Source organism: Castor canadensis, chromosome 17 (assembly GCF_047511655.1).
Source record: "Castor canadensis chromosome 17, mCasCan1.hap1v2, whole genome shotgun sequence".
NCBI lineage: Eukaryota > Metazoa > Chordata > Mammalia > Rodentia > Castoridae > Castor > Castor canadensis.
Window position 1 is genome coordinate 20,412,756 of NC_133402.1, and position 14,335 is coordinate 20,427,090.

General features: G+C 38.8%; 1 protein-coding gene across 7 annotated transcripts in view; it reads right to left on the bottom strand.

The window, feature by feature from the left end:
* Positions 1 to 14,335, bottom strand: part of Tnrc6a (trinucleotide repeat containing adaptor 6A) — a 173,173-nt gene that overhangs the window by 63,675 nt on the left and 95,163 nt on the right. For 6 of the 7 annotated variants that reach the window (XM_074060202.1, XM_074060200.1, XM_074060199.1 and 3 more), the window contains one exon: positions 2,576 to 2,663. The exons of the other annotated variant lie outside the window; for it this stretch is intronic. In XM_074060202.1, coding sequence (XP_073916303.1) covers positions 2,576 to 2,663 — 88 coding nt within the window. The remainder of the gene's footprint in view (positions 1 to 2,575; positions 2,664 to 14,335) is intronic. 7 annotated transcript variants of the gene reach the window in all.

A 14,335-nucleotide genomic window follows, 5' to 3' on the forward strand; every position in this document is an offset into this window, starting at 1 on the left:
TGCAAATTTATGCTAGGCACATATAAGGGACCACCTGTACTCACTTGGTGATTTAGAAACTTAATTACGAATGAATGTAGGTGAACTTTATCAATTAGAGCCACTACTTATGCATGTTATCATTTAAAATTATACTCACAAAAACACAATATTCAAGGAAATCATTCTAGTGACATCTCCCCCACACACACACTTTTTTTTAAGTATTTCTTCAGTGAACAGGGTAAATTCTAACCAAATACACTTAAATACTACGTTAGGCCTCTTCTGCAGCATTCACATACATTCTCACTTACCAGCTACATCAGTAACTACTTAGGACCAAGAGGACCTAATTTAACACTCAGATGCTAGCCAAACTTAATTCTGCATAAAACATATCCAGAATTCTCCTATGTTACCTTAGAAGCTCTTTTCATTGAGTAAATGGCACAACAGAGCAAGAATCTGGTATGCTTCCCCAATCTTAGACTTAAGACCCAACATTTTCATAAAACCTAAGTAAAGAATAACCAGTACAAAGACTGTCCCACATAAACAAGACCCTGACAGAGGCCCAAAACATCAGCCAGTATCAAAACTCAACACTAGAAACTTATCCCAAACCCTAGCTATAACATACACCTATGCATTCCTTCCAGTTGTCCCTGAAAGCACCTGTCACCTCATCTCATACTCAGTTCTCCCAAAGACTCCATGCTCAACTCCTTCTCAAGTACTCATTGGAGGCACCCTAAGCCCAGCACAGAGCTGAAATACACATCTCCCCTTTTCAGTACCTTCAAAAGTACTCAGTGACTCAGTCTGGAACCTAGGAGTCAATCTGAGTTGTTCTCCCATCATGTGGATTATTTTAATAGTTCCTTGGCTAGTATTTCAGTCTCTGGTAATGATTCCTTCCAATTAATTTCAGTTTTCTAAAGTAAATACTGTAAAATACAAACTTTTGTGTCACTCTACTAAACCATCTTCAAGGCTTTTCCCAAAGGCCAAAACTTCAATGAGAATCTAAGGCACTTCTGACCTTTCCTATCTCATCTCTGAGTATCTCTACCTGTGGCTCCTCCTACTCAAAACCCATAGTGTAATATGTGTGGGCCATATGCTGCTTAGTTGTTTCTGAGCTCACTCTGTTGAGGGTCCTTTTCTTCTACGCTGATTTCACCTGACTGATTTCATTTCAGAAAAAATTTCCTGTCCCTCTGACTTGTCTCAGGCCGTTAATATACACCTCTGTGCTTCCACAGTTTCCCATAAAATACATGGGAATACTACTACAGTTTTGTATCTTGTGTTTTTCCCTATTAAATATTGTGAAGGTTAAGAATGCTGCTATAGTCTATATCAGCTCTTAGTACAATGTATGCACTTAAAAATTTTAGTAATAATTTTTTCACTAAAACAAAGAAACAGAACAGTAATCTCACTGGACCTTTTAGAACATTTCAAGGTCCCTGAAATCTTGATACAGTAAGAGATGAGTGTTAAGCTTGGTTAATTATCATAGCCTTTAATTAATTTTAAAGAATTTTTTTTTGAGACAGGTCTCTATATGTAGTCCAGGCTAGTCTCAAACACACACTCCTGCCTCCACCTTGAGTGCTGGAATTACAGAAGTGCACTACCACAACCACTTAAGAATTTTAAAGACAGTCTTTTTATTTTGACTTAACTTATACTGCTTCGGTTACACTTTCTTATACTGTATTGGCTAGAGTTCTTTTGCAGTAAAAGAACTCTACTGTAATGGCTAGAATTTGCTTATTTTGTATCTCTTCTTTTGTGCTGTGGGGTTTTGTTTTGTTTTTTTAGTGGTACTGGGTTTCGAACTCAGGGCCTTACACTTTTTAGGCAGGCAATCTACCTCTTGAGACATACCTCTACCCTAAACATCTTGGGTTTTTCCCCCCTCTCCTCAATACTGGGGTTTGAACTCAGGTCCTCCACTTGCAAGGCAGGCGCTCTACTGCTTGAGTCATGTCCCAGCCCTAAAGAATCTTAATATAAACTGCAAATTAAAAAAAAAAAAAAAAATCAGCCCAAGTACCAAAAAAAGGGATCATTTTACTGATGCTTTATTTCCTATTATATCTACTACTATTTTCTGTATTACTTTATTTCTTACTATGTGTATGCATATATGTTATGTCATTTAATGAAATCCTCGTTTTATAAAACAGAAGGAAACTAAGGCCCAGAGAGGCTAAATAAAATTTAAGGCCACACCAGACTATATGCTATATGAGAAAATGAAGTTTCAAATACTCTGTATAGCTACAAATTCCATGCTCTTCCCACTTACAAAATTACGTATTCCAAACTACCAAAGAACAGGTATATCCAAGAAAGATAAAAACCTATGTAATGTACTTACCTTTGAAAAACTACTGGCAAGATTATGCATTAAATTACACATACTTGGCAAGCTTCTTTATATGCATATGCAAACACATTAAATATTGAATAAATTTTCATTGAATTAAAACATTGAATCAAGTGATTTAAAAAAGTCAAATAAGAGTAATTTTCTTTGTCTATGTTTAAACTGCTTAACATAAAGTTTATCATATACTACCTTCTTTTGAGCAGCTTCCTTCTTTTTCTTGTCGTCTTTTTTCTTTTTCTTTTCTTCCATCAACTGTTCTTCTTCTTGCACTAAATCCCTGAACCACACAGTTGAAATTAACTTTCCCAAAATGTATTAAGAAATAAAAATAATGTTGCATACAGGTTCATTTTCACTCATAAGAAGTAAAACCGGGCAAATTTTTCTTTTACCAACCACTGAAATAAAATACAGCTTGCAATCTAAGTCTCAACTACATAGCTACTGTGCAGTACAATTCACTTTCCTTTAATTAATACAGCTGTCTCTTCACAAGTACTAGAGCTTTTATCTTAATGTCATATCAGGGAAGACAACCTAAAATTAGCTAATTTTGCAGTGGGAAACATTCTAGAATGTAAACAACATTGAGTATGTTGGAATTACCTCACTACTGGTCCCAATTATCAATTAGTAGGTAATGGCAGTGCCTGGGACCTCCCACAATCTTCTGCTCAGGAACCAGCTATCTGGCTTTCCTTGCTCTAAACATCATTAACATCACCAACATATATGGATATATATTCATGTATGTCTGGTTTTTGGGTTTTTTTTCTGGTGGTACTGGAGTTTGAATTCAGGGCTTCTCACTTGGAAAGCAGGCGCTCTATTGCTTGAGCCACATCTCCGGATCATTTTGCTCTCATTATTTTGGAGATGTGGGGCAGGTCTCTCAAACTATTTGCCTGGGCTGGCCTCAAACCATGATCTCCTGATCTCAGCTTCCCAAGTAGCTAGGCTTACAGCCAATGGCACCCAGCACAACATACATGCATAATACATACACACACACACACATATATACATACACACACACACACACACACACAAATGGGGGGGGGGCTGAACAGTGCTGGGGATAAAACCCAAGATCTTTCACATGCTAGGCAAGTTATCTACCATTAACACAGATATATTTAGCATAGCAGTTATTCATAAATAGGTGACATGCATTTCAGCATTATAATAATTTCATATTCTTTAAACATTCCAAACAAGTCTAGCAATTCTTGGGACATAATGATCTACTCTTTATATAAGTTTGTTTAAATCTGAAATCTCAAGTGCTCAAAGTTGCCAACAGAACCTCTAGTTAAGGATTTCAAGATGCTTCTCCTTCTCCTTCTACCTCACTGAAATTCAGGGGAAAGTAACAATTCTTCTCAGAGCTGATAAGGAAAGGAGAACAAAGGAAGCCACACCCAAGAATAAACACAGAAGTCTCAAGTGGGTGTACCTGCCATCCCCTCTCATGGAGCTCTAAAGGATCCCAAATCAGAGAAGGCAGAGCAGACATAGGGATGGAGTGAAAGATTACCTGAGCAGTGAAAGGCCACAGCAACTCCACCCCTCCCACTGACTTCCCATCCCTGAGCCTACATGGCCAAAATCAAAGAAATACTCTAAAGAGATGAAACCTTCTGCAGGAGATGGATAAGGTCTCTGCAATGGATGTAGCTGCCCCAGAAGAAAGTTTTTGAAGAGGCTCCTAGCTCTCCCTTCCTCATACTCCACAGTAAAGCTGCCCATCACACCCTTCACCCCCTGGAGCTACTTGGCCCTGTAATTCAAGTAGGAGTCTACTAGGGAAAGAAGTCTATGTAAAGCTCCAGCTACCTGCCTCAATCACCACAGAGCCTAGAAACCAAACTTCATAAAACCAACCACCAAAACTTGCCAAGTATTTGGAGAAAGCCATCATGCACACTATAATGCCTAGCTCTGTTGTCAAGAAGCTTTCCAGAGGGGAAGTGACAAATATCAGACAGCTAAGAAGAGCTCAGGGATACCAACTACATATTTAGGAATCTGAACCATTTGTTACCATCAGAATGGCAGAAGATAAAAATCAGAAAAATGGCAAGTCCATAAGGAACTATTCTCTCAGTGTACTGTAATGACTTCTAGCAAAATTAAGTTGTTTTGTGATGGAAAAGCTGAGAGGAGATGCAAGTAGACAGTGAAAAATGAAGTGAGTAGCACTGCATATATACCTGATGATAATTTAGTAAAATTAAGTATGTGCTTCCTGAAATCAGCTAAAAGTTGGAATCAGGGCCAGACACTGGTAGCTCATACTTGTAATCCTAGCTACTTGGGAGGCAGGTATCAGGAGGATCATGGTTCAAACCCAGCCTAAACAAATATTTCACAATACCTCATCTCCAAAATAACCAGAGCAAAATGGATTGGAGGTATAGTTCAAGCAGTCGAGAACCGGCTTTGCAAGCTCGAAGCCTTCAGTTCAAATGCCAGTCCCACACCCCCTCACACACACAAAAAAATGGGAACAAAGCTGGTGGTGCAGGTCTGTAATTCCAGCATTTGAAGGCTGAGGCTCCTGGAACTACAAGGAAAGACACCATCTACGGGAAAAAAAAAAGTGTATGGGAGGGGAGGGGGATAGATGTTTCTAGTAAGCACTCAAACGGCTAGTTATGAACCCATCTCACCAATCTCAGTGGCAAGTGAAAGATCATCTACTATGTTCAGATATCATCTTCAGCATTTGTTCTTCGTGTCTTCCTGTGATGGACTGACTAACTGATTTTTGGTGGGACAGATCTGAACTCAGGACTCTGCATTTACTAAGCAAGCATTTCCTGTGAATTAAGACATGTTCTTCTCTGATCTTCTATGTCACCATAATCCTGCTCCATGGAATGTTACCAATTAAGGTGAATTTTTTTTCTCCTTTCTCAAACTTCATTTTAAAGCTTTTTGGTGAAATTAACAAGTGCCATCCTGGCTAGAAATATTCTGATACTTAAAAGATGTGCCAATGCCAGGCTTGGTGCCTCACACCTTTAATCCCAGCTACTCAGGAGGCAAAGATTAGGAGGATCACAGTTCCAGGCCAGCTGGGGCACAAAGTTCAGGAGACCCCATTTCAGCCAATGGCTGACACCTGTTATCCCAGCTATTCAGGGAAGCACAAATAGGATTGTAGTCCATACCAGCCCAGTCTTAAAGTGAGATCCTACCTCAAAAATAACCAACACAAAAAGGACTGGCAACTGACTCAAAGTGAAGCCCTGTGTTCAACCCTCTTCCCCCTCCCTCTCAAAAAAAGATGTTCCATGCTTCCTCTCAAAATATCATGGTATCAGCTGATAGTGTAAGCATAGGGGAAAAAAAAAGCTCTGTTCAACACCATCATTACAGCCAACTAACCATTGCTTTCCTCACATCTCCCGTTTCAGAAAGGCAAGAGGAAAAAATACATAAATACACCATTTTTGCCCTTAAAATTTAAATGCTAGCTGAGACTCCTTTAAGACATTTAATTACATACAATAACTGTATCTATCAAAAGGAGTAAAAGTTAATGGATGTGACATGTCTAAGTGTCCCACAGTGATGTTACATGCTCTGCAAAGACAACACTCTGGTCAATAATCATCCATCCCTTGAAGGGCACTGGCAAGACCTTCAAATTTATGAGGTCTGTGAATTTACCCTCCTACTCTATAAAAACTGGACCTCATTTTTTGGACTACCCTTTTATCAGAACTTGACATTTTCATTTACTTATACCCTATATCACATGTATAAAGTTTTTTCTTTTTTGGTAGGACTGGGTTTGAACTCAAGGCGGCACACTCACAAAGCACGCACTCTACCACTTAAGCCACACCTCCAGTACCTTTTGCTCCAGTTACTTTGGAGATGGCGTCTTGTGAAGTATTTGCCCATGTTGGCCTCCTGATCCTCCTGATCTCGGCCTCCCAAGTGGCTACGATTATAGGCATGAGCCAACAGCACCCAAGCCCATAAAGCTTTTGAGATGGCTTTTAGGAATCAATACCACTGAGGGAACTTTCTGGGAAGATAAAATGTTCTCTAACTTAATTAACTAGGGTATAGCTACATGGGTGGATAAATCTATCAAGTCAATCACTTGTACAATCAGAATGTGTGAGTTTTGCTTTATGTAAATTATATCTCAAAAGTGATTTTAATATCAAAAATGAGAGCATACAATATTTGAATTAAAGAAAATAAGCAAGATTAGGAATGGTATATTCCACATGATTATTCAGCCTTTGCATTTTCTAGTAACCAATACAAAAAAAATTACTTATACTACAAATGCTAGGAATTAGTTTCCTCAACAAGCAATGACAGATTTATATGTGTTAGCTGCAGCCTGTTCAAGTTATGCTTTAAAAAAACAAAAACAAAACAAAACAAAACTCCCTTCATTAAAGCAAAATCTACTTCTTTATAATCTCTACTCACTGGTCCTATAAAACTAGAACTGAAAGAAAACCTCTGTGTAATTAAAATGTTGTAATGACTACTATGAGGGGAAAAAAAGCAAAAGAGAGGACATAGACTGATATATAGTTATACTTTCCTGTCTATATATAGAATGACTCTTAAAAAACACCTAAGTGGTATTTACAAAGGGGTGGGCAGTAGAAAGGAAAAAGATGGGGACAAGAGGGGAAGAGAAATCTGTCACTGTACAAACCTTTCATATATTTTAATTTCTTAATCATGTGAATAACTTTTAAAAATTAAATACACTATTGTTAAATGAGTAAATGTTCAAATTTAAAACTGAAAGGCTACTCTCCCAATCCTAGTTATCATGACTACAAGTTACACGTTATTAAATGTCCTTATCTATTGAAATGGCTACATGAATTTTTACTTTCTTTGTTTGCTTGAGACAAAGTTTCACTATGTAGCCCAGGCAGGAATGGAAACTGGGATCCTCCTCTCCCAAGTGCTCAGATTACTGGCATGCTCTACCATCCCTGGAGTGTGATTTTTGACTTTTGATCTGTTGAGACAATGAATTGTATCAATGGATTTTCTGATGTTGGACAAAGTTTGCATTTGGAAGAACAAATCCAATTCAACATTTTTTTAGCAAATTGCTAGACTGTTTTCTAGTAGAGACAATTTAAAAGGTAAATTAAAACCAGTTTTTACTAATTTCACTGGTTAAAAATGTTCAAGAATAACAGTACTGACAAGAATGAAAGTTAAGAGAAAGTTCATATTATTAGTGGGCATAAAAACTACTGAAACCTTTTGGCCTGTGGTGTATATGCCTGCAATCCGGAAAGTGGTAGCAGGAAGATCTAGAGTTCAAGGCTAGGTTGGACGACAAGCAAGACCCTGTCTCAAAAAACATACAAACCTTTTTAGAAAGTATGATGGCAAGAGTTGTGGTTTTAACCAGTGAAGTTTTACATGTTCTATCCTGCTACCCATACTTGAGAATGTATTCTATAGTAATAAATTACTAATTTATTACTGAGGTCATATGTATGTGAATGTTCACTGCAAAGCTCACAAAGCTGAAAGCAGAAAAACTGAAAGTTCATCAATTAAAAAAATGGCTACTGCATAGCATAACACCGAAAAGGAGCTGATCTGTTTATTCATCTGAAGTGACTAATGTCCTTAACATCATTAAGGGAAAAAGGCAAGTTGCAGAAATGTTAACAGTGTTTGCTATAAACTATTGTTTTTTTTTAAAGTTATGTGTCTGTTTATGTTAGCATAATTTTATGCAAGTATAGACAAAGACATGGGAAATTATCTTCCTGAACTAGAAACAGAAACATCAGGGTAACCAAACTCACAATTGGAGAGTATTTAGAAAAACTGGTTTTTAAAAGGAGATTTCTAATTTGAGGTGTTATGGTAAGGACACAAAGTATTTTTTAAAAGATCAGATGTCTGGGATTTGCTTTCACTACTCCATGCCCCACTGCATCCCACAGAAAAAAAGAAAAATGAAACAAGATTGGCAAAATGTTGGTCACTGCTAAAACTGGATAATGGACAGAAGCAGATTCTTCATTCTGTGTTATTTTTCTGTATTCCTGAATTCTTCCCTAACTAAAGACCTAAAAAACCCAAGCCTCCACACCAGTGATTAAAGGCAGTAAGATGTCCCCAATAGGGACATGGAGAACTGAAGTAGAGATGTGTGTGAGAACCAAGTTCTGAGAGGCAGGAAGAAAATGTGGAAGTTACAGGGCTTGTTAATGGCAGCAGGACATACTTTGGAGCTAGAACGTCCCTCCTATACTCTTGTGCTTCCCAGAGCTCAATGTTCAGTTCTTCCTCCATTCCCAGCATGAATATCATTCAAAATAATCTTTGCTGGACACCACTGGTTCATTCTAGCTACTTGGGAGGCTGAGATTTGGAGAATCCCAGTTCAAGACCAACCAGGGCAAATAGTTTGCAAGACCCCATCTCCAAAATAACCAGAGCAAAAATGGACTAAGGCTGTGGCTCAAGCCCTGAGTTCAAACCTCAGTCCGGGGCTAGCAGAATGACTCAAGTGGTAGAGACCCTGCCTAGCAAGCGTGAGGCTGAGTTCAAACTCCAGTACCACCAAAAAAAACCAAAACACAAAAACCCCACTCTCACGAAAAAAAATTCCTTCCAAAGGCATTATTGTACACTGCTATTGGAACTATGGATTAAGCACAAAGCCCTCTGAATATCTATTTGTAGCCAATTTTTAAAAGTCACTACCTTATGAGTCAACATTCCTAACCTTTAGAAAAGGAATGACACAAAGGCACATACTGCAAAATCAACAGGAAAAGGTTAAAACATAATGCAGACATATTGGTAATTTAAAAGGGGTGGGGGTAGATTTTTTGGTGTGCAGAAAAAAAGTCAATGAAACTAACATAGCAGGTCTGAGAATGCAGTCCACTGCTCCAACATTGACTGTTGCCAGGAAGTTGGATTTCAGGTTTCACACCATTCCCTCACTGATAAGAGTAAATGCAAAGTGTCTACACTGTTTAAACAAATATGGTTTATGTTGAACACCTGCTTTCCTTTTGAGATTTTTTTTTGTACAGGAATTTTGGTACAGGACCATCCCCCAAGAGATCCTTAAAGGATTAATTGCTAATGAGCCCACACACACTTCAAATATTTTGTACACAGTTACAATTTGATGCTGGGGAAATGAAGCTTGTCCTCTGACTCCCCAGGACAGAAGTGTGGGAAACTTGCACCTAGTTTTCCCAGGACTTTGCCCTGTGGGCCTTTCTCCTTTTTTGATTTTTAGTGTCCTTGCACTGCACTCAGTCACAGCCATGAGCATGACTACATGCTGAGGCCCCTAAGTCTTCCAAGGGGACACAAAACTGAAGAGTCAGGATTGCTACAGAAACAGAAAGGGGAGGAGGGCAGGCTTTCCAGGAAAGGGAGCACAAAAAAGCATGGGCACCAGGGAGGTATGGAGAAACTGGTTTGCATTACAATTTCAGGGGCCAGTATTGACTGAAGGGAGGAAAAGTGTCGGGTAAAAATAGGGAATAAATTGGCTATAGAGTGAGAAGACTGTTGCAGTAACCCAACTGAATGTGTAATGCCAAGAACCATAATCAGGGGAGTAGAAAAGCAGAGAATAAATCCAAGATAATCATAACAAAGTAGTATAACTGGCAGTATTGAGTAACAAAAAGGAAAAAAAATGACAAAAGAGAGATGGGTTAATGACAACATTGGTGGCTTAGTTGGTCAGAAAGACAATGAGATGAGGAATTATGTGGTTCCACTTTGTTTTAAAAAGGAGAAAACAGCCAAGTGCTGGTGACTCACGCCTGTAATCCTAGTTACTTGGGAGGCTGAGATAGGTGGATTGAGACCAGCCTGGGCAAACAACTTGTGAGACCCCACCACCAAAATAATCAGAGCAAAATGGACTGGAAGTGTGGCTAAAGCAGTAGAGCACCAGCTTTGCAAGTTCAAAGCCCCGAGTTCAAACCCAGTCCCACCAAAAAAAAGTGAGAGAAAGAGAAGAGAAAAAAAAAACAAAACAGGAAGCAACTTTCCTGAGGACACAACTAGCCTATCAGTCAACAACCAACCATAAGCCAGAGCATCTTCATATAGAAGCCCACTGTATGCTACAAGCTAGTTGTAAAATGTAAGCTAGTTATGAAAACATGTCATCTCTTCTATCAAGAATACTTTGTTCTAGGTCAGGTGCCAGTGGTTCATGCCTGTAATCATACCTACTCAGGAGGCAGAGATCAGGAGGATCCTGGTTCAAAGACAGCCCTGGCAAATAGTTCATGGAAAAAGGTTGGCGGAATGGCTCATGTGGTAGAGCGCCTGCCTAGCAAGCATGAAGCCCTGAGTTCAACCCCAGTGCCACCACCAAAAAAAAAAAAAAAAAAAAAATTGTTCTACTTTTTCCCTTATAGATCCCATCTTATTCTATTTCCCTCCACCCTCCCTTATTCCCTTCCTCTGTATTTTTTTCTTCTCCTTTTCAAACACTTATGTAAATTAACCACAAAAGCCAGTCCAGCACCACACAACAGGCAGACACTGGCATCCTTCAAGACATAAAAGCACACTGAACCATAGTTGGCTTCTTTTTTAGTTTTACGTTAAAGGCAAAGAATATGAATATATATTCACATATACTTGTATTAGCACAAAGAAATTCTAGAAGTGTGTATGCAAACAAAAACATACAGTTGTCCTAAGAGTAGGAGGGGGAAAGATAAGAGACAGGTTTGATAGCGATGTACATTTGTGGAAAGCTTAACTTTAGAGGCACAAGTGGAAGTGGAGGTGAAGAGCTGGCACATCTTAATGATGGGAAACAGGGAGGGGCTGGGCATGGTGGCCCACACCTGTAATCCCAGCTATTTGGAAGGCAAGGACAGAAGAATCATAGTTTGAGGCCAGCCAACAAATTGAATGTGGTGGCATACATCTGCAATTCCAGTAATGCATGAGGCAGAGGTAGGAAGACTGCAGAGGACCACCTCAGACATAAAACACAACTAAAGCATGACTTAGGTGGTAGAATTCCATTTCCAGTTCCACCAAAAAAAAAAAAAAGGAAAGAAAGCTGAGTGTGGTAGTGCACTCCTGTAATCCCAGCACAAGAGATTAATTGGGAGAGTCATGGGTTAGAGGCCAGCCAGGTCTAGACAGTGAGATCCAGTCTCAAAATCCAAAAAAAGAAAAATAACTAAAGTAGAAAAGACTGATGGTGTGGCTCAAGCGATAGAGCATTTGCCTAGCAAGCTGGAGGCCCTGAGTTCAAACCCATGTACCATAACCTCCCCCCCACACACACACAAAAATGAAAAACAGGCAAATTGGTAGCAATGAGGATCCAGATGATACAGCCTGTATCTCATAGAAGGTTGAGCTTAACGGGGCCTCCACTAGCCCTATAATCTGAGCAATAAAATAAGAATCATAAAAGATTATAAACCAGCCAGGTGCCGGTGGCTCATGCCTGAAATCCTAGCTATTCAGGAGGCAGAGATCAGGAGGATTGTAGTTCGAAGCCAGAGGGCAAAGAGTCTGCAAGACCCTATCTTGAAAATACCCAATATAAAAAAGGGCTGGCAGAGCAGCTCAAGTGGTAGAGCACCTGCCTAGCAAGCATGAGGCCCTGAGTTCAAATCCCATTACCACCAAAAAAAAAAGTTAAATGAATAAATAAATAAGTGAATGGGGGATGAAGAGAGATCTTAAATATAAAATGTCAACTAATGTAGAAAAAAAGGTGAACTTAGAAAGTCAATGAGTTCATTGATTCAGGCAAGAATATAGATGAGAAGCAAGATATTTATATACTCTCAATGTATCTCCTATCAGTATTTTTACAAAGGGGAAAATGCTAACGTTACAATGAAGAAACTTGACAAATGCTACCTTAACCAAGCAGTTGAAGTCAATGTCATCAATGGGATAAACCATCACACATCTCCTGGTATGATATACTAAAGAAAAGCACAAAATCAGTTCTATGCTATTCCTGCCAAAAATGTAGAACCTGAGTCTAATCATGGGCAAACATCAACTGAGAGACAACCTACAAAATAACCTTTACACTTTATAAGCAGACCAAAGAATGACACACAATTCTAGAATTGTCAACAAAGATGAAAACCAAATGTAACCTGTGATCTTGGGATGAATCTCTGACAAGAAAACATTTTATGTTTTGTTTTGCTGTAAAGAACATTACTAAGACAACTGACAAAGATGAGTAAGTCCATAGATTAGCAACTAAGACTGTGCCTGTGCTATTGCCCCAGTTTTGAGAATGGTACTGTAATTACTCTGAAGCTAGCTTTAACTTTAGAATGTACATTCATAAGTTTGTAGGGGGCATCAAACCTGCAGGTTATTCTCAAATGGTAAAAACAGTATGTATATAATAAGTGATAAAGCAAATGTGATTAAATGTCAACGTATGAGGAATAAAGGCAAAGGATATTCAGGAATTCTTTGTTCTATTCTTCCTGCACTTCTCTATGTCTAAAATTACTTCACAATTAAAGCTCAGGTTGAGGGGAGTTAGTAAGATTAGAAACTGAAGAAATAAACAAGGACAGAAGCACTGTACACCTTTTACAGCATCTGAGAATCCAATATGAACCCATAACCTTAAACACAGAACTGTATTATTTCCACTTGACAGTTAAAAGAAACTCTACTCAACTTGTCAGAAGGTACAAGATTATGGTAAAGCCAACTCAAACCCCAGGGTACTAAGTCTACACACCTAAATCCCAGCTTAACTCAAATGACTAGTTCTTTCACATTTCTTCCCACCCACAGAAACCTCACCCCGACCTCTAATTAAATAATATTCATGTTCTAATTATTTTAGATGTCAATCTTACTCTCCCAAAGAGGACTAATTACTGGTCTGGGGACAAAAACCAGTTCTACTTGAATTGTATTCCCTGGCACTGGGTACTCTTAATTAAATGCCAATTCCTGCTTCCTTGCCTTACTACCACCACCCAAATGGTACTCTTTTCATTCTTACTCCTACCTACATTCTTCTTCTTCAAGGACCAGTTCAATTCCAGGCTATTCAAAGAAGCAGTTCTTAGGCAGCACAGCATGCAGTACAGACCTCTTGTCCAATGTCAAAGAGAAGTGGGCCTAAATCTGAACTCCACCACCTACTTGTATAACCTTCAGAAACTCATTTAATTGCTCTCAAGGTCCCATCCCCTCATTTATGCAAGTTCTCAAATTGTACCTCCTCAAAGGGTTGTTGTGAAGATTAAGTTAGCTAATGCAGATGAAATGCTTGACAGATGCACGTAAGTATACACTAATTGTTAGCTATGTGAGACCTGGTGCAAAACACAGCACTAGGTGAGGCCTAGGGAGAATATAAAGGCAGACAGTAGAAAAAGGAATCAAGCCAGGAGCCAGTGGCTCATTCCTAGAATCCTAGCTACTCAGACGAGGCTGAGATCAAGAGGAACATGGTTTGAGGCCAGCCTGGGTAAAAAACAAACAAACATACAAAAAACCCCAAAAACTAGTGAGACCCTGTCTCAAAAACACCTAACACAAAAAAGGACTGGCAGAGTGGCTCAAGTGGTAGGGTGCCTGTCCAGCAAGCATAAATCCAAGTTCAAACCCTAGTACTGCCAAAAAAAGAAAAGAAAATGGAATCGAATATATAAAAAGAATTATTACAGCATGATGTAGAATGAGGTAGATGCTAAACCAAGAGTTTACATCCTTAGATTTCAAACCAGACCAAATCAGGTAAGGTACCAAAAGCAGACAAAGATATCATAGGCAGAGAAAGCTATAGATTAAAGGCCCTTATAAATACAAACACAAAAATCCCCAACAAAAATCCAACAAATCAGATCTAGCCAGACACACATAAAAAGGACTACAAAAAGTAGGATTTACCTTAAGAATGCAAGGTTGGCTTAACATATG